This window comes from Pangasianodon hypophthalmus, chromosome 26 (assembly GCF_027358585.1).
Source record: "Pangasianodon hypophthalmus isolate fPanHyp1 chromosome 26, fPanHyp1.pri, whole genome shotgun sequence".
Classification (NCBI taxonomy): domain Eukaryota; kingdom Metazoa; phylum Chordata; class Actinopteri; order Siluriformes; family Pangasiidae; genus Pangasianodon; species Pangasianodon hypophthalmus.
The window spans coordinates 11,521,340-11,541,148 of NC_069735.1; the positions used below are offsets into that span (position 1 = coordinate 11,521,340).

At 36.3% G+C, this 19,809-nt stretch overlaps 2 protein-coding genes across 2 annotated transcripts; one reads left to right on the plus strand and one right to left on the minus strand.

Annotated features, from left to right (window-relative positions):
- The first annotated feature begins 1,443 nt into the window (after positions 1 to 1,443).
- On the plus strand, positions 1,444 to 6,122 carry LOC113537723 (serine/threonine-protein kinase pim-1). The gene is made up of 7 exons (XM_026932351.3): positions 1,444 to 1,815; positions 1,995 to 2,089; positions 3,294 to 3,344; positions 3,872 to 4,250; positions 4,349 to 4,525; positions 4,811 to 4,905; positions 5,079 to 6,122. The coding sequence occupies exons 1-6, from the start codon at positions 1,521 to 1,523 to the stop codon at positions 4,897 to 4,899; spliced, it is 1,086 nt and encodes a 361-aa protein (XP_026788152.1). The 5' UTR covers positions 1,444 to 1,520; the 3' UTR covers positions 4,900 to 4,905; positions 5,079 to 6,122.
- A 37-nt stretch (positions 6,123 to 6,159) lies between these two features.
- Positions 6,160 to 17,864, minus strand: tspan34 (tetraspanin 34a). Its single transcript, XM_026932139.3, has 8 exons — positions 17,717 to 17,864; positions 13,175 to 13,254; positions 11,701 to 11,916; positions 9,800 to 9,874; positions 8,669 to 8,776; positions 8,456 to 8,584; positions 7,887 to 7,979; positions 6,160 to 7,042 (listed from the first exon to the last, which is right to left on the minus strand). Exons 2-8 carry the CDS (start codon positions 13,229 to 13,231, stop codon positions 6,992 to 6,994), a joined length of 729 nt encoding a protein of 242 aa, XP_026787940.1. The 5' UTR covers positions 13,232 to 13,254; positions 17,717 to 17,864; the 3' UTR covers positions 6,160 to 6,991.
- Between the last annotated feature and the right edge of the window lie 1,945 nt (positions 17,865 to 19,809).

Consider the following 19,809-nt stretch of genomic DNA (forward strand, 5'->3'; position numbering starts at 1 on the left):
TCACTGTACAACTGTGCATTGACTGCTGAGGTAATGACTGCCATCTCCCCTGGTCCTTTACCTGACATGCAATAATAATAATATATTAATAATAATATTTTTAAATTGTTTATTTATTTATGAATAATAATAATAATAATAATAATAACAATAGTAATAATAATAATTATTATTATTGATTGATTGATTGATTGATTGGTTGATTGATTGATTGATTGTGACGCACACACACGCTGCTCAGTGGGAGACTGAGAGGCTGCTCACGGAACGAGCATTGTGACGTCACAGAGCGGTGCGACTCAGAGACCTGTGCATCTTGGACAAACTCGCATCTCGTTACTTCCTGCTGACTAAACGATGGAGGCTATCAAGAAAGTTTTCCGTTTCTTTACGAAGTTAACTTCTTTTAAAACTAAAAAAGTGATAGATTGCAATCATCCAGCAAACGGTAAGTTAACTCACTTTTTACAGAATCTCTTGTTATGTGAAGAAAACATTAATTATTAATGTAAATGTTCACTATTAAAGATTAGGAGTGAGGGGTGAGAGTTGAGTGTTCTGCTCTGTGCTCAGGAAAGAGTTGATAATTAGCTAATTAATTAGCTGAGGTTGTGTTAAATGAACTTTGCAGTGGCGCTTCCGGACTACTCCTGATTCAGATAAGGCATTTTCTTATTAAATGTAGATTTATAGTACAGGTGTAACACTGAGGATGCTGGGGACATGTCCTCATCACCTTCTGAGAGAGTAGTAGCTTAAAAAATAGTTTATATAATAACTCTAGGAAGAAACTGTTTCACTTATCATTTAGTCTGCGATATACATCATTAATTTATTTACATAAATATATAGAAATAGAAATATTCACACCTTGTCTCACTCCTTGGTTTAGGTGATATTACCTCCAAAGTTTCCATCTCAGAATGGTGGAAGTCTGATTTATTTAGGGTTTTTTTTGTCTTTAAATTCTGTGATTGATTTCTTTTTTAAGCAAGGTTACACCTATTTGTTTGTTTGTTTGTTTGTTTACCCTAATATAATATAGTACCTTATAAAATAGTAATATGTAGACCTAGTATACAGTAGGACTATAATAGGGAAGGTGACATGGCGAAAATATCATACCACTGTAGTAGAAGACATTGTCATGATACATGATATGTATCAGGATATTTAGATTTGCTAACAAATATTTGAATTTAAATTCCAAATATAAAAGTAAAATAATTATCATGGATCAGCAGGAAGAAACATTTAGTACAAAAAATATATTTTCAGGTTTAATGCTTTTTTCCAGTGAGTAACAATATAGTGTTATAAATGTAAATGTTATTATCTGTAGTACTGTCAGAAAAGTGTATCATGATTTAAAAAAAATGACTGTGTATTATCATCAGCCAGCCCTAGTAATTTATAAAATATTTTCTTCAGCAGACCCACTCTTAACTGAGACCTGTGTAGAAGCATCCTGCTCCTTCACTAGAAGACAAAGCAAGGAGAATTCTCTAAAAAGAAAAAGGATGGATGTTCCTTATGAAGGACCTGAGCCCCAACCTGAGGAGACACCGGAAAAAAGGAGGAGAACAGAGACAGAAGAGAATGATGTGAACAGAGAAAAGACTACGAATGAGTCAAAGGCATCCTGCTCCTTTGCTAGAAGACAATGCAAGGAGAATCCTCTGAAAAGAAAAAGGATGGATGTTCTTCACGAAGAACCTGAGCTCCAGCCGGAGGAGACAGCAGAAAAAAGGAGGAGAACAGAAACAGAAGAGAAGGGAACACAGCCTGTTAGAAGAATCAACGCTTTTCGAATCGGTCTGTCCAAAGTCACACCTCATATTACTAACATTTTGGACTCATAATAGCTGTTGCCTGTGGAAATATCACAGAGCTGGATCACTGATAAATTTCTGAGCTATGCTGAGAAAATATATGTTACATTGTGTGCAAAAAGTAACCCACTTATTTATTTATTTGTTTACTTATTTTAACAGCAAAGTTTCGTGGACGCTACATTATGAAAGAGCTGCTGGGTAGAGGAGCCTACGGTTACGTCTACGCAGGTGTCCGGAAGTCGGATGGGAAAAAGGTGAATATAAGCACATGTACAGTTAGCTGGCACTGCTGAACACAATACAAGACTTGTAGATCATTACATATTGCTGAGATACCAAAGATACAATCATGGAGGCCATTATCTTCAAATCCCTTATTGTAAACATAAAATAAATCTGGACAACAAAAAATCTACATTAAATATAATAACAATTAAAATCCTAATTTATTCTTAAAGGAAAACTCTAGGGGGCATGGTGGGTAAGGGGTTAGCACTGTTGCCCCGCACCTCCGGGGCTGGAGTATGCATGTTCTCCCTGTGCTTCAGGGGTTTCCTCCACCAGTCCAAAGATATGTGTAGGCTGTAGGCTGATTGGCATTTCCAAAATGTCCATAGAGTGTGGGTGTGTGATTGTGCCCTATGGATTAGCACGATTAGTGGTACAGAAAGTGGATGGATGGATGGAAAACTCCAGCCTGAAACACCTTAAATTATGTTTAGACTGAAATATTTGTGAGGTGATTAGCGGTTTTGGTGCTAGTTTGTTGGTTGGTGCAGTATTTTCATTATTGCTGTGAGAAGGTAGTGGTTGTCTGCTGCTCTGACGTCACAGGGAGACATTGCTAGCACAGTTACAATGGTGTTTAATGCAATACAAAAATTCAACACTGTCAAACGTAAGGGATGACAGTCAGGTTTCGTTTGTTAGCTCCTAAAAAGAAAAGAGCAAGAGTTTCTTTTCTCGCTCACCATTTTTTCAGCTTGATATTTGGAACTTCACCCAAAATAAATCTTGGGCGCCATTGAAGATGTTAATGATTAACTATAAAGATTAATATGCAGGTCATTCAGGGTGGATTTTTGAATATTAAACATGTCAACTATTCTAGTTTGGAATAAATCCATTAGGTGGCGATGTTTATTAGGCTAGGCCTTCCAGTGGTAATGACTGAACACCAAGCACATTAGGCTAAATCAGTTCCTCAGTCAAGTAGCTTAGCATTTTAGCTGTGTACAGTCATAGTCTTGTAGAAATAAAGAAACAATACAACATCTACATCTAAAAAAAGGCAATTTCATGGTTTCTGGCTTAATTTCTGAGTACTAAATCAAGTCCTAATTTTATGTATGAGTTTGTATAAGCAGAAGCTGGTTAGCTCGTCAGCTAGCTACACATGAAAACTGTACTGAGGCTGAATAGTAGCAATGGAGCTAATTATCTATTTCTGTGTTGCAGGTGGCCCTGAAATTTGTGCTCAAAGGAGGAAATGAACCATTTATCACTCTTGTAAATGAATTTACTTTACTTTTGTGATTTTCTGGATGAAAAAAATTATTTCTAAGCCAAAATATATGAAGGGTGAAAGTGACAAAAATGATGAACATAGATTTGCTAGAAGTGCATGTAAAGTAAAAATGGAGCTAATCAAAAGGCAAGTGTATTAAAATACATGTAATAATCAGCCATTGTATTTTTATACATTTAAAAACAGCGCAGATTTGACAAAATCATGTTCCATCCTTTAGCTTTTATTATTCCACCACATACAGGGTGGTCAGAGAGCCGTGTGGAAGTAAAACCTATTTAATACAAAGAACAGTGATAGAATGTGACTTAAAAAGCATATTAGCTCTTATTATTATTGATTTTTCTTATCATTTAAGCATTGATCAGTCTTGTTTATTACAGTTTTATTCAAATCATCACTGAATGGTCTGTATTTTTTTTTTTCACTTGCATTTTGATCAGCATGATTTTGATTTCACATTTGTGTCTGTCCAATCCAATACTAATCATGTGCACTCTGTTTTTAGCCCGGTGACACACGCAGACTCCCTGTTGAGGTGGCGCTAATGGAGCTTGTGTGCAAGACGCCTCGCTGTCCATATGTGATAGAGCTGCTGGAATGGTTCGAGACACCCACATCCTTCATCTTGGTCCTGGAGCGGCCCGACCCCTGCATTGATCTCTACAAGTACTGTAGATTTCTACGCAAGAAAGTGCCTGAATCTCTGGCTCAAATCATCATGCAGCAGGTAGTTCGAGCTGCATGTCACTGCCGTGACCGGGGTGTGCTCCATCGAGACATCAAGGAAGGAAACCTTCTCCTGAACCCTCAGACTCTTGAAGTGAAGCTGATCGATTTCGGTTGTGGTGAGCTGCTTAAGGACACCCCCTACAAGGAATATGCAGGTAACTGCACCTCAGAGATGAGTAGATTTGATGGAAATTCAGTGGTGGATCATTTTTGTGAGCTTACTGACAATACTCTTTCTCTGTCTTTCATACAGGCACGCGACGTTACTTCCCACCTGAATGGATTGTTGGAAAAGAGTACAATGCCGAACCTGCTACCGTCTGGAGTCTGGGAATACTCCTGTACAGCTTGTTACATGGAGAAGAGCCTTTTTTTGGAGCACAAGAGATTGTTGATGGCGACCTGTATTTCACTGATGACCTGTCTGAAGGTGAGAAAATACAGAAATAAATACAGCATTACAAAGCTGCTTCCATAGCCAAATTAGAATGAAAATAAAAGATAGCTAGAATTGTAATTATTTATGTTATTTTTATATTTATATACCAATAATTATATTAAATTACTTATTATTGCTTATATTTATATTATAACTATGTAAAAAATTACTAACCAACAGAAAATATGAATATGAACAGAAAATATGAATATGAACAGATATAGATGGTGATCAATTTTCAGTTTTAATATTTCAATTACATTACTGCACTCACAGCCTGCTGGAGTCTGATAAGGTGGTGTCTGCAACGGGACCCTCAAAGAAGACCGACCCTGGAGCAGATCCTCACACATGACTGGTTCTGAGGCCAGGTTAGTGCTGAACACAATAGATCAATAGATAGAGTTCTGCAAAAACAGATTGCTATGCTAATATTAAATGCAAGTACAAATGAAAATATTATTTAAGTTAATAGTTATTGCAATATCAGTTAATATTTATGAAGTTTCACTGAAAATATCTGTCTCTTTTTTTTGTTCTACAGACTCCTTACCTAAGCACCCTGGGGTCGCCGTGGGGTGGTGAGAATCTCCTCAATGCCTTCTGTGTGTGCTGAAACGTTCCAACAAAGCCATGAAGTGGCGCAAGTTTTGATTGCGTGCATAAACTGGCAGAAGAGTTGTGTCGATCAGCTCCCTCACAATGGGACAACACCAGATTGGAGTATTTGTTCCACTACTAGCAGTAGAACCGCTAAGGTACTGCAACTGCGTGCCATATGTGATACAGTAGAACATCTGTGCACACGAACACAGAGAGAGAACCAGACCCAGTGTGGAGAATGAAGGGTAAAGGGATGGGTGTTATCCTGTTAACGTAGCAGGCCCAGCAGCGAACAGCGCACGGTGCAATGAGGGGGAACCCACTCAAGCGGGTTTGGGGGGAGAATAAAGGCTAAAGAGAGGGTGTGTGGCAATCACACTCAAGTAGATAATTCTGAGGAACAGCTCAACCTAGCAGAGAGATGATGAAAGAGTGGAGGGAACCTGAGTTCAGCCCCAGTATGCGCGTTTGCAGAGTCCTGCTACATAAAGTTGATTTTGGGAGTAAGTGTGCGGTATGGCACGAGGGCACCACTCAGCCACCACTCGCAGCACTTATTAACAGGCTTGAACAGTGGTAGGTAGAGTTACACACACACAGAAGAAGGTAACTGGTTGATTTTCACTGCCCCTGGTGTCTAGGAGGGATGAAAAAACATCCATGAATTCATCCCTGAGACAATAAACTTCATTGCTGTGTATTGGCCATGTCTGATTTCTTATAGTAAATAAGTTCAGATGAAACCTATACTAACTTGATTTTCAGATGTGCTGGCCTTCTTCAAGTGATTTTTTTTTTTTGACGGCAGAGACAGACATTTGCAATATTACAAATGCAGTTTGTAAAATCATTTCAAACCTTTTGAAAGCTTTGTGTGATTTGAAATATTACCCTGCAGTGGATATGACTAGTTTCTTCAATTCAGGTTTACATTTACATTTTTGTATAAATATAGAGTCATGTAAAAAATTACAAACTGCACTTTTAAATCTAACAGGCAAAATAATCATGTGACACAATAATACTACACGAATAAGTCTTTTATTTAGATTTACACAAATAAACATTTCAGTACATTTCATTACAACATAAAACTATACATACATAAGAGAGGACATCTTGCTTTACAGTGAAAAAATGATATCAACTAGAAATATAATATTTTTATTATGATATTATTGTCTGTTTCTAGTCTTGTTCTATCAGCAGAAACCTTTACGCATTTCAGTTAAAACAGAAGCAAAATGGAGCCAACAGAACAAGACAATTTCAAATTTTAGATAAGGCATTAAGGGTTTTACAAGACAGTATTCATTTACCATATGCATCATGGCCAATGTTACATAGTATTTTGTTTTTATGACTGAGTAAACAGGAAGCAAATATTCAAATCTGGACTAGACAAGAGTCTAACCAACAATATGAGTGTTAGGAACTGTGAGTGTGGGTGACAATGCTCTGATTAATATGACATCCAACATGAATCTTACAAATTTACAAATAAATAAACGCTAATAGGCACCAACAGACATTAAATAAAAAAGATCATATTAACTGTTTCTAAGTAGAGCTTATTCATGCGTAGTCTTATTAGCAAGCTTGGGTGAAGTTAGCCTATGCAATCCGATCTCTTGCAATATTCACACAGATTATAATTAACGCAGGTTAGTTGCGTTTCGTACTAATGAACCCCTTCAAACTCTGACCTTAAACACTGGTAACTTTTCATAAGGGTTGACTTGTGAGAATTTGTATCAATAGGCAGCTGTAAGACAGCAGTCAGCCTGCAGTGAAGTTAGTAGTACTAAGAAGAAGTACATAAATCAGTGCTTGGTGGAACTTTAGCTTTTGTAATTATTTCCCAATGTTATTGTACAGGACCATGGACACAACCATCGCAGCAATCTGGAGGAAAAAAAGACAAAAAAGTGAGAATCAAAAAGGATTTTTAACAAAGACAAAATTTGACTCTTTTTATATATACACCACAGTATTGGCTTCAGTTGTCCCGCTCATGGGATACATGAAAGCATCTGTTATCTTTTGTACACTTTTCTGGCCACAAGCTTCAGGTTGCAACCTTATTGACTCTCCACATTTCTTCTTCTTCTTCTTTTTTTTTTTCAAAACATCTCTATATTATTCATTACTCTGGGTGAAATTCAATATTTAATATTTATTGATTTGAATTGAATATTTCAAATCAAAATATCCAGTATCTCACTGCAATAACGCATAACAGTTTTAAACAACTACAGCATGTCCCAAAAGTCTCCATGCATTGGGGAAATTAACACTTTTTAGCAAAATGTCTTCCAAAATGTTTTATACTTAGTTTATATTATATGTATTTTTAGAATGGCTTTGACAAAAGAAGAATGTATTGAAGTCATTCTCATGGCTGGATCGGGAAGCTGTCGCAAGGTTGCGATGGACTTGAACAGGAAAGAAACTGAGAATTAAACATGAGGCCAGATCAACAGATGAAAGAGATATTAACTTCAGTAACATACACCTGTGCTTCCCCTATTTTAACAAACGCCAGCCACCACTGATACATTTCTGTGTGCAATGGAAAAACGAGTACAATTTGTTTTAAAAGTTAAGAGGTTTTTGTTTGAAGCCATTAGTGGTGAATAAATCAAGTGTGATTTTAGAGGTTAACCTTTAGGGAAGCTGAGCTCCCAATATGAATGCATCATGATATAATTTTACTCTAAGCACTAATCTGAGGTCATAGGTCAGTTACCTCTAGAGCAGCGATGCCAAGGGCCACGCCTCCTAGCAAAGCAGCGTTATTTTCTATCAGTTCAACCAGTGCGTTGAAACAACCCTCCACGTTCTGTGAAAAAAAAATAAAAAATGACAGTGGATGAGCTTGGTATGTAAACCATTATTTGTGTGTGGTGTGTGTGTGTGTGTGTCATTTGATTTAGAACGCAGAAATATAAGCCTCCTGTGACCAGATAAATCTCAGTTAAAAGTTAAAAGAAATGCACATGAAGGTCAATGTAATTCTATTAAGTTATAAAAATAAATGTGAAAGTGTATAGTAAAGGATATATAAGCTATATGATCCATATTTTGCCACATATACAGTATAGTGGTTTGTGTACTAGTCTTTTATGGATATGTGGATGGATTTTTAAATTAATAGAATTATAATTTTATACCTTTGTGATTGAGATCTCTGAGACTTTTTTTTATTTCTCAGTTCTAAATCAACTGATTTGGCTCATCAGCTAATTAAACTCTTGATGAGTTGGGCTGTAATTGTCTACCTGAAATTATTTACTGACATCAGACATAGTTCTATACCTTGCTTTCTGCTGTGCTCAAATCACACTTATTGCTGCCAGGGCAGCAAGGCTCTGGGTAAAGCTTGGTGGACGATTCAAAAGGAGATCCATCGAAGTCGGTGTAGTTGTTGAATCCACAGCATTTCAGCTAAAAAGACACAGAATATTAGTGTCAGTTGTATACATAAACCTCAACCTTACTTGACCAACTAGTGATCCATATTATATATACCTGTATCATAGTGTTATTCAGGACGGCTGTGAAGTCTTTTTGGTCTCCATAGTCTTTCCTGATGGCCTTAACAAAATTCTCATTCAGACTGACAAAAATATCCTTGGCCTGTGAGACAGACAGATATTAAGAATGGTTAATGTTTATGAATTAAAGCCAGAAGAAAGCACTCTCAGTTAACAGTCATTAAATATTTTCAAGAGCAATCTCAGATAACAAATTATAAATGGTTATGGTTAGGATGTGGGATTGGCAGTCGTGTTTTTCTTTGCTTTTTAAAGGGGCACTAGGCAAGCTTTCAAAATTTGGCAAGATTCAAGGGTGTCTAATGGTTAAACAGGTGGAGATGAATAAGATTTGAATGATTTTTTTTAACTCCTTGAGCTTGCCCACTTTTTTGTCTATGTACACAAAGCTCTGCCCCAGAATCTACAGTAGTTCATGCAGAGTTAGCATAGAGCTAGCATTAGTAAAGACTGTCACGACTGTCATCACTTTCAAGTGCACATGGCCATTCAACTGCTTGGAAGCCAAGTTATAACACTATAAACATGCAAAATTCGGCTCATGCTGATTTATTAGGGTGGTGACAAGTGCATACGCTGGCTTTACCACATATCTACTTGATTCATTATGTAAAGCCAGCCATTCAGACAATTCAGAGCCTTATACAGATTGTGTTATGCACCTGTCCAGGAGCAATGTCACTAATTCTATATCAAGCATTATCCTTTTTACTAGTTATAAAATTTTCCATCATGTAAAAGCACTGGCAATGTTTATTCTGGTTTACTGTGTTTCTTATCCTTAAGTTTTTTCAAAGCACAGCATGAATTTTTGGTCACAGAAGAATTATCTGGCTGCGCTGGGAGCTTGCAAAATTCAGACTGAGATGTGGGTGGAGTGAAGGGGTGTTGTAAAATGGGCGACATGAAGCCTATCCAAACACAAACAAGCTTTCCAGACCTTAAGACAATTTTCCAACAGGTTTTCTCAGCTACGTAATACACTTGTGCAAAGGCTATGGCGTAAACATTATTCTTTAGCATGTTTTACATATTGTCCTGGGTTATTTGTTATAGTATCGAATTAAAAAATTGATTACTGCGCTTTTAAGGTTGCTGTACTTACCAAGGGCTTGAACACCAGAACTACAATGGCCCCAGCCACCTCAGCAATGAAGATGATAAGCACGATGATGAAGAACTGAAATAACAAGAAAAAGGAGCAGCATGTGAATTAGTGAAATACAGCATAGGTTATTACAAGCCTTTTTTACTTTCATATTTTTGAAAATTATAGCAAAGAGAAAGTGGCTGAGAGATACTCTGAAGTCTTAAAGATGTATGTCAGGGAAAAATGCTAATGCTAACAACAAATAAAAGCAGGATCTCTAAAGGTCCAGGATGCACTTTTTTCCCTACATTTTAATGCTATCAGAGCTCTAGCCCAGATGGCACACAATTTGAGATCGAATATGTTTTGATATGTTTTGTCAGTGGCAAAATGGCATGGCATTGTTCCCATTCAGCTAACAGTTTGTGGTTAACGGAAGATTTTCTGAACATTACAGTTGCACTCTTAGTTCCGGGAATATTCCATCTGTCGAGATTTCTGAAGACTACGAAAGACTTAACGCAATGTTTAGAAAAATTCCTACAACGTTGCTGCAGCATGTTTATTTGTAAAAACATTTTCAGAATGCTAGTTTTGTCTAACCGGGAACATTGTGTGAGCAATGCACTAATAGCATTGTGAAGCATACCAACATTACACCAGATGTTTTTAGAGAAAAGCATCATCCAGCATATAGTCTAGCAGCTCATTTTCAGAAATTTTAGACATACCTTTATTCAAATGTGTTCATGGTTATATAACCAGGGTTTAAACGTTTCAGCAAAATGTCTAGTCCATTTACAAAAACCACACAAAAGACCTGAAAAATACTTTGAGTATTGGTATAGGGAGACGTTTTTTGTCATTTTCTTAGCCTTTGCTTAGGATTATTGAAACAAATATTCAATAATCAATAATCCCTCTTTCCCTCTCCCAATCTTTGCAATATATTTTACAACAGAACTGGTTCTGTACATCATAGAAGCTGTTGGAGCCATTCCTGTGGCAATATTATTATTGGCCTCTGAGTGGAAGCAGACTCAAGGGGATAAATTAAGCACCTGTGGGTAGTAAGTCAGGTGATTGAGAATGGGAGAGACACACAGTTTTTGACCGTTTCGTGGACTGTGTTGTGAACTTGTTCATGTGAGACTATGTATTTTAACCCTTTCTGGATGAAACTAAGAAAGACCATGTACAAGAGCAAAAAGGATTTGGATTTACTGCATGTGTTAATTACTTGCTTACTCTAGTTACCAGTCACCTCGGGCTTTATTGGGAAGTCAATACAGAAACGCTGTCTAATTCTGATGATCTGCTATAAAACAAGATCAGTGTAGCCCAATCTGGCAATGCTGAGCGTAACTTTGCCCATTATATCTCCACTCAGCATGGGGCAGAGAGAATCTTGCCCCAGTGGACCTCTGTTAGCACCATTTGCCTCACCTGTACCTCATCAGGACACTTTATTAATCATAAAACTGAGGAGATGTGGAAGGCTGCCCTGTTTTCTATTATTATTATTATTATTATTATTATTATTATTATCATATAGCTAATGACATGTTAGGAAAATCCTAACATACCTACTTTGCCTAAAAGATAAAAGTATGTTAATCAACATTGGACATGTTTGTGCCATGTATTATAAAATCAGAAAATATTGTGAAATCTGATCCAATACCAATCCAGGCCAGTAATGATAAATATATCTAATCAGTGCATCTCTAATTTAAAAGTTCTTTAAGACTTACACATCTCTGATTTCAGAATTTTCTGTGGCAGATTTTTATTAATGCCTTGATATGCCAATCAGACATTTTAGTATTTTCTATAACACTGCTCCACCATAAAGCAATGGAACTCCTTCCTTTAAGTAGCAGTTATGGCCTCAAAAATAATCAGATGTCACTCACGATCAGAAGCATGCACTTGTTCTCAGTTATGGCCCCACAGCAGCCCAGGAAGCCCATGATGGCGAGTATGGACCCCACGACGATCAGCAGGTAGCCCACGTTAGCCAGCTGAGCCAACTCAGAGGGCGCACCGTCAATATTAGATAATACACCAAGCAGGGAGCTGCTGTCTACTGTCACCCAGATCCCTACGCCCAGGATTGCGGCACCTGCCAACTGGGGATGAAAAGAGAAAAAAATTACAAGCTAGACTCTACATTATCTTTATATCCTCTAGCGCTTTAATATATTTGCTTAATGTACCAGGAAATGTTGAGACAACAAGGTAAACAATACAGCAAGTGACTCCCAATTTTTACTACATGAATCAGCAAGGTGGCTCATGGTTAAATATTACCATGGTTAACTATTAAACTAAAAGTAAATAATGTATTATGAGATCACTAGGTCAGTTTTCCTCGTTTAATGCCTTTTTGCTTTACGCATGATATACACCTACACCTAAACTAAACTAAACTAAGTAAACGAAACTATTTCCTCACTGATAGAAAATCAGTTTCTCCTGATATTTGTTTCATTTGTGTTGAAAAGGAACTGATCTCACATCAGTACCAAGTCCTAAAACTCTCTAACCCTTTGGGCCTATCAAGAGCCAAATTTCTGTGTGATGATTGATATTTCGAAGCAGAGATTAAGCATTATTAAACACAGCTGAGATAAGCCTTGTGCTGTTAATTCACACTCAGTGAGCCAAGACTATGGACTGACTATGATCCAAAGTCAGTTATTGCTGCGATTTTCCAATCACTACTTCCTTGAAGTTCCAATCACTACTTCCTTACGATGTCTAATCACGACCAAGGTGCTATATAAGATAATATTATTATATTATACAAGATAATATTAATCTTTATTAATATAGCAGGTTTCATTTCAGTTCAATATTTCAAAGTGCTTTACATACAAGGTCAAAGCAAAGTATTTATCATAACACATGTTAAACCAATGTAAATCATTAATCAGTTAACTACAGAGCTATAAGAATTACTACAAATCATGAAAAGTTTATCTAATAAAATAAATCCCAAAACTAAGAAGTTAAACAAGCATTTTTTTTAAATATGGCTTTAAAAACAGTTAAACAGTTAGCATTTCTAATGTTTAGGAGTGATTTTAGAAACACTGCATGAGCTGCCAAGGATCCTCAGGACTAATAGTATGCCTGCTTCAGGTGAGCAATGTGTTTAGGGTGGGTTATACCGTTTCATGATATCAGCAAGCTAAATCATTCAGTGCTTTAAATGTCGTTAATGTATTTTACATACGACTAAGATGTGCTTGGACTTTCTTTTTCTGGTAAGGATGCATACTGTTTTATTCCAACCTCCCTAGAGCTTCCTCAAGCAGGTAGGCAGACAAAACCATTCCTATATCATTCTGTAAAATTAAAAATAATTAAAAACATCTGACTTACAAAGATGACCCCATTGAAGAAGAACATCATTGTTTTCAGGAACCACGAGCAGCACATCTTGAAGTTTTTTCTGTTTTGTCCTAAAAAAATAGGATCAACACCTTTACAAATGGACAATGTGAAGCTCTCTCTCTCTCTCTCTCTCTCTCACACACACACACACACACACACACATGCACACACACTTGATTATGGATACTCAGAGTCCGTGTGCATGTGTGTGTGTGTGTGTGTGTCAGAGAGAGAGCTTCACATTGTCCTTTACACATGGACAAGGTGAAGCTCTTTCTCACATACACACACACACATGCACACACTCTGAGTATCTATTATCAAGTTGCCTTTGTTGTTTCGTGCCTTCTGGAGGTTATAACACACTGGAAGGAGTCTAAGGCTGAAAACTATGAAGGTCTAATGCTTGTTTCCTGACTGTGATGTGGTTTCTCAGAGCAGTGCAGTATAGATTTAGAGCCCCACTTCCTTTTAATCACACCTTTTTTTGTTGTTGATACAATAAAAGACAAACAGTGTGAAGTACAAAGAGAGGTTTTGTTAACTCAAACACACAGAGAAAAGGCAGAGAATATAATAAGTGCCTTATAAGAGAATATAATAGTGCCTGATATAAAAGGCTACATAAACTTCTGTGGTTAAAGTAAACCATTTTGTTTCTATATACGCTGCCAGTCAAATGTTTTTAGACACAAGTTTTATTACAGTTTACCCATGATTGGGAATTAAATAAGAAAAAAAATTAAACAAGGATTAAAAAAACTCTGCACTTACACTGGCTCTTACACCTCTACTCTGTGCACTTTGCTCCTCTAGCACTCAATTATATGGTAGCACTATTTGTATTGTTCTCTGCTTGATATATCACTTTGCTTGTACTTCCGCATTTGTAAGTCGCTTTGGATAAAGCAATTTAGAAGCATCTGCTAAATGAATAAATGTAATGTAAATGTAAATACCTCCAGTTTTGTGTTTAAAGACTTCATTAGCTACTCTTAGATTGTAATGGACTCTAAATAAGTGTTTTATTAAAGGCGAGTGTACTTGTTTGGTGAAGCGGTTACTGTAAGACTGTAAATTGCTGTATGCCTAGATTAGATATTAGATTAGACGTATAAAACAAAACCTTTGACTGGCAGTGTACACACACAGTGACCACTTTATCAGGAACGTCTGTACACCTGTACATTCATGCAATTATTCAATCAGTCAATCAGGCAGCGGCAGAGCAATGCATATAATCATGCAGATACGCGTCAAGAGCTTCAGGTAATGTTAATATCAAATATCAGAATGGAGAAAAATGTGATTTCAGTGACTTTCTTGCTGCCAGATGGGTTGGTTTGAGTATTTCAGAAACTGCTGATCTTCTGGAATTTTTCAGGCTCAACAGTCTCTAGAGTTTTCATAGAACGCTTTTCTATAATGTGTCAATATTCTTGTTCATGGTAATCACAGAAACTAGGCACAAAAACCACTTGAGTATTTCTTTAAGCTAAAACAGCGTGAATTAGCTGACACTGTTAATGGGAAATCTCCAGTGAGAAGTGCATGTGGTTCACATTTGTATTTTATCTGTTACTAGAGGGGAAAAACAACCCTGAAGTTAGACTTTTGGCAGGTGGCAGGTGACAGGTGATTATTTCTAACATTCACCCCTTTTATTAAACCAATAATGAATCATTGAGAACTAGCAGCAGGTGACATGATAGCAGTTTTGCTTTTATAAAATGCTAATTTTATCGTGTGACTGTCAGCGAATACTGTTGGAATAATGAGCCTGACTGTGTGCGCTTATCTTATCACTAGTGCTGATAACTGAGATGTGCTCAGTAGCACATGACCAGACCAGTGACATCAGTAGAGCTACTGCTCAGAGCTGTTATACTGATCTGAGATCAGTTTAACTGCCTCTATAAAGGTGAGGTTTAGGACTTGGGGGTAAAAGAGAGGAATAAATTAAAAAAATTTAAAATAAATTTAAAAGTTTAAAAATTTTAATTTAAATCCTATTCTGATCTCAGTTGCTTTCTGATGACAGTTAACCTGATGATCTAACATAGATATTTCCTTTGTTTCCTGTTTTCCTGTTTGTTTTTTGAGCTTCTGTTTATGCTTTTATTGCTGTGACCAAAGGAGACTGTCTCCTACAGATTCCGTAAAATCATAAAAGCCACTCGGACTTTGAGACTATTTGCTAAGAGGAGGAAAACTGCATTGGAGAGTTCCTGGCAAAAGCAACTAACAGTATTGTATGTTCTTTCTGATTGTAAACTAAATGACACGCTCCACAGGTGTGTCATGTTGGGAGACACATTGGTGCTTTTCTCTTTCTGTCAGGACAAACAAATATGAATCGGCTATTTATTCGACATGCAGGGCTAAAGAATATGAGAATGATGCAATACAATGGATGGACTTCTCAGATTATAACACAACAAGAAGTATTTAAAAAGACATTTTTGTTTCTTGATGTTTGAATCATAATGCTGCTTTTACCTATTATGAGAGAAGGAAAAATTCTCAAGTGTATTTGTTCAGAAAAACAGCATTGAAAACACATCTATCTATCTATCTATCTATCTATATATATATATATATATATATATATATATATATATATATATATATATATATATATATATATATATATATATATATATATATTCATCATTATGTATAATATCATCATAATATTATCACAAAATTGTGATAAATTATGTCACAGTATGCCTTGCTGAGATATTGTAGATATCTTGACATCCTGACATTAATACTTTGCTGGGTGTGTGTTTGTGTGTGTGTGTGTGTGTATGTATATATATATATATATATATATATATATATATATATATATATATATATATATATATATATATATGTGTGTATTTCAAAAAATATTCCACTTCTGCTTCTTTGTATATATTTGCACCTCTGAATTTTTTACCCATGATACAAATTTTATACTGATATTTTAGACAGTAGATCAACATCACACAAAAAAATTAATAATCCTAAAAATCATCATCATATTTACATCCATGTGACTGGACCAAATCCAAATCCCAAAAAAATTTTATTTTTTTAATATACCACCCGAACAGCTGTTAACTTTCCCATCAGTGAAACTCGGTCCTTTTACCGAGCAACATACAGAAGGGAAAAACAGTCTTATAACTGAAAAGCATGTTTTCAAAGATTTTCTGCTAGCTGATGAATTTCAGTAGTGGCAATGTTTCCTGAATACTCTACATTAACACTGATATACATTAGAAATTGTTTACTTACTTATTCCTGCTCTTGGTCTGACCTTGTTAGCTTTTTCACAGAACCCTGTGGGCCACACTAATCTTCATCACTTTTGATAACACAGAGTAATGCACATTTATACTTTCCTGCTCAAGTGGCATGAAGTGTATTTCCTCTTTCTATTTCACGACATTAACTCATGACCTTGAAGTCTCAAAATAAATGGCATAATAACAGATGGGGTGTAAAGAGAGGCTACAGGAACTTCCTTATTACACTAATTAAAAGACAATGACTTTCTGAATCACACAGATATGAGAGCGAGAGAAAGAAAGAAAGAAAGAAAGCTAAAGAAGGAAAGCTAAAGAAGGAAAGAATGGAAATATATAGCATCTGAAAAAGAGTATACTATATGTGAAACGATGGAGAAAGAGATTAATGTAATCTTGATTTAGGCTTTTGTTATTACACCTGTACATATTTGTTTAAGTGGAAAAATCCATCCATATTCTGTCAGAGAGCCTGGAGCCTATCCCAGGGACCCGGGGCACAAGGCAGGGGACACCCTGGACAGAGTGCCAACCCATCACAGGCCACAATCACATACAGACTACAGACAATTTAGTGATGCCAGTCAGCCTACAATGCATGTCTTTGGACTGGGTGATGAAACCAGAGTACCTGGAGGAAACCTCCAAAGCACAGGGAGAACATGCAAACTCCGTGCACACAGGGCATAGGCAGAAATCGAACCTCCAACGCTGGAGGTGTGAGGCAAACGTGCTAACCACTAAGTCACCATTAAGTGGAAACAGAAATTTAAGTAAAAAAGACAATACTATCCAAATAAGGTCAAATAAAGAACAGCAAAACTCTAATATTATTGTGAAAGAGTAAAACCATTGCAACCAAAAGTTATAATTGGAAATTGTAGATTGGATGGTAATGGGACCAAACTGGGATATTGTTTGACTGTATAGGAAAAGAGAAACATATAATCCTGTAAATGTCCAACAGTTTTTTGTGGCAGTTTTCAAAACCATTTTTCAATTAATATATTAATATTAATGTAAAATTAATATTTTTATTAATACTACACTTGAATGATGATTAGATAAGATGAATTTAGTTATAGCACTTCCTGTTTTATTATCTTGCGCTTGGATTTCTGTTACTTTCACTGACAGCTCATACTGGATTCTGCCTCATTTAAAAGCTACAGCTAAATGTGTCAGTTTAATGTAAATATATGCAAAAAGTAGAGGTGACTGAAGTTCTTACCTGTTCACAGGTGAGTTCACTGGTCCAGGTGTGGAGCGTTATTTGTGGAGCGTTATGTCCCGTGATGAACTGGGATCAAATGGCTGTTTTATCTCACTGGCTCCAGAGGGAGGGGCATGAGCCATACGCCTCTCTTTTCCCCCAACACACACTCATGTGGTCAAAGTTCACACTTAACACCAGTGAGAAAGCAACAAAACAGGTGATGGTGAGTCATCAAAACTGACCAACTGTTTTACTGATTCTGAAAACAACCTACATGCTTTTCCGTAACAGTAGAATGTCTTTTGAGAGTAATTATGCCACAGCATTTTCCACACAAATCATGAATTTATAGGGAGGTTTGTATCTTCAAGAGTGTATGTGGGATTTATATCATAAAGAAACAGAATCATAAACAATCACTTGTTAAAGAAATTTGTGTCTACATCTTTCATTTGCAGTGAATGTTGTCTATGGAGTGAATGTGATATGTACAGATATTAAAGGAGCAGTTTGTAATCTTTTGGAGCCTGCAAAGAAAACATTGACCAGCCTTCCCCTCCCGAATCCCCCAAGCTCACCACCTCTAGTGAAACTATTGCTATATTCGACTTAATTAGAAAGTGGGAAGCCTGATCCCGGAATTACGTAATTTGATCATTTCAAGATACAAAATGAGGAAACATGAACACCTAAATGAAAAAAACATGGACGTCTTAATGAAAGTGTGTGTTTTGTTAGCAAAATCAAAAAAACTAGCCAGCTAACATTAGTGATCATGAGTTTATGTTGTATTTATTTTCAAAACAGCAATCGGTATGGGCAATGTTATCTAATGTTAACTAATGTGTGTATGTTGATTTATCTAAAGTAAACGCTACTATGAACTCATTTAAACTAGTGAAGTGATTTCTTTTTTATGTCATGTGGACAGTGTCAGTGGCCATGTTGATTTGACATCACCTCAGGGTCGAGACCTTCCAGACTTTCTGAGTAGGAATTTCAAGTTGAAGAGGCTTTTTCTTTACTTTTTTCCTAGTCCGAGGTCAGAAATTTCCAGATCTGTGTCGTCTGAGGATAGAACTGATTTCTGGGCCAGAAATATGTAACTACTAGCCTGAAATTAAGAAACCGGACAGATTTATTGCTTGACAATATTACAAATTATAGTCTAAAATACTGATATTCAACCACAATTTGTGAAGGTCCAGTTATATAAATGTCCACTTAATAAGCTAACATGACAAAATGGTGAAAACAGTTCATTTTCAATGCTTCAACACTGAGCTGTTTATGGTTATAAATAAGACATTTTGAAATGTCTGAAATGGTTATATTTCGTCTTGTCATTACTAGTGCTATGAACTCTGAACAGATGAGACATCTGTTTTCAAGTTTTAAACACGTACTCCAATTGTCGTTAAATATTCTGTGTTTGTAATAATTTTTTTAACATGTTGTCACTTCACTAACCAGACCAGACTGGGTAAATTAAATAAATAAATCTATGAAAGTCTGTGAAAACTCTCCCCTTTCTCAATGAGTTGCCTTCTGCTAAATAATTTATATAAATGCATGTATCTGGCCACAAAAAGCCACAATAATCAGAGTTTTTGCTACAGCAACTGCGATGGTTCATGTTTGGAAAACTGGAGTTACTATGATGTTTTTTTGTACATTTAAATGTTCTTCTACATTTTTTTTTGAGTGCTCGGTTCATTCTGCTGCAATGCATTGCTGGGTCCACATCTGGACCGTGGTCTGCCAGGTGCCAACCCCTGTTCAAAAGTATTAGCACCTTTCATTAAAAAGACCATGGCTGGCCATGACATATACCACTCAAATTCATGAATTTTTCAGAATGTAGATTAATACGGAAGTTATCATAAAGAGGAAATAAGAACTGTGATATTACTTAAGTAACCTTTTAGTAAACGCCTACAGTTATTATTACCCATACTGAAGACTCAAATGACAAAGGAATTTGTAGTCAGGCGTCATATAGTTGTAAACTCTCCTGTGACGTTATACTTTATCAGTGGGACTTTGTGATAAGTCAAGCCTCTGACCTAAATTTAGCATTATCTAAAATGGTTTATGGAAAAAGTAAA

What these genes read in the sequence shown, in the direction of transcription:
- LOC113537723 (XM_026932351.3), top strand. Translation starts at nt 1,521, where the DNA reads ATGGATGTTCCTTATGAAGGACCTGAGCCCCAACCTGAGGAGACACCG. An exon ending in AATCAACGCTTTTCGAATCG is followed by an intron (nt 1,816 to 1,994) that starts GTCTGTCCAAAG and finishes TTATTTTAACAG; the next exon opens with CAAAGTTTCGTGGACGCTAC. An exon ending in CACTGATGACCTGTCTGAAG is followed by an intron (nt 4,526 to 4,810) that starts GTGAGAAAATAC and finishes CTGCACTCACAG; the next exon opens with CCTGCTGGAGTCTGATAAGG.
- tspan34 (XM_026932139.3), bottom strand. Translation starts at nt 13,231, where the DNA reads ATGTGCTGCTCGTGGTTCCTGAAAACAATGATGTTCTTCTTCAATGGG. An exon ending in TGAATAACACTATGATACAG is followed by an intron (nt 8,585 to 8,668) that starts GTATATATAATA and finishes GTGTCTTTTTAG; the next exon opens with CTGAAATGCTGTGGATTCAA. An exon ending in TGAGCACAGCAGAAAGCAAG is followed by an intron (nt 7,980 to 8,455) that starts GTATAGAACTAT and finishes TTTTTTTCACAG; the next exon opens with AACGTGGAGGGTTGTTTCAA.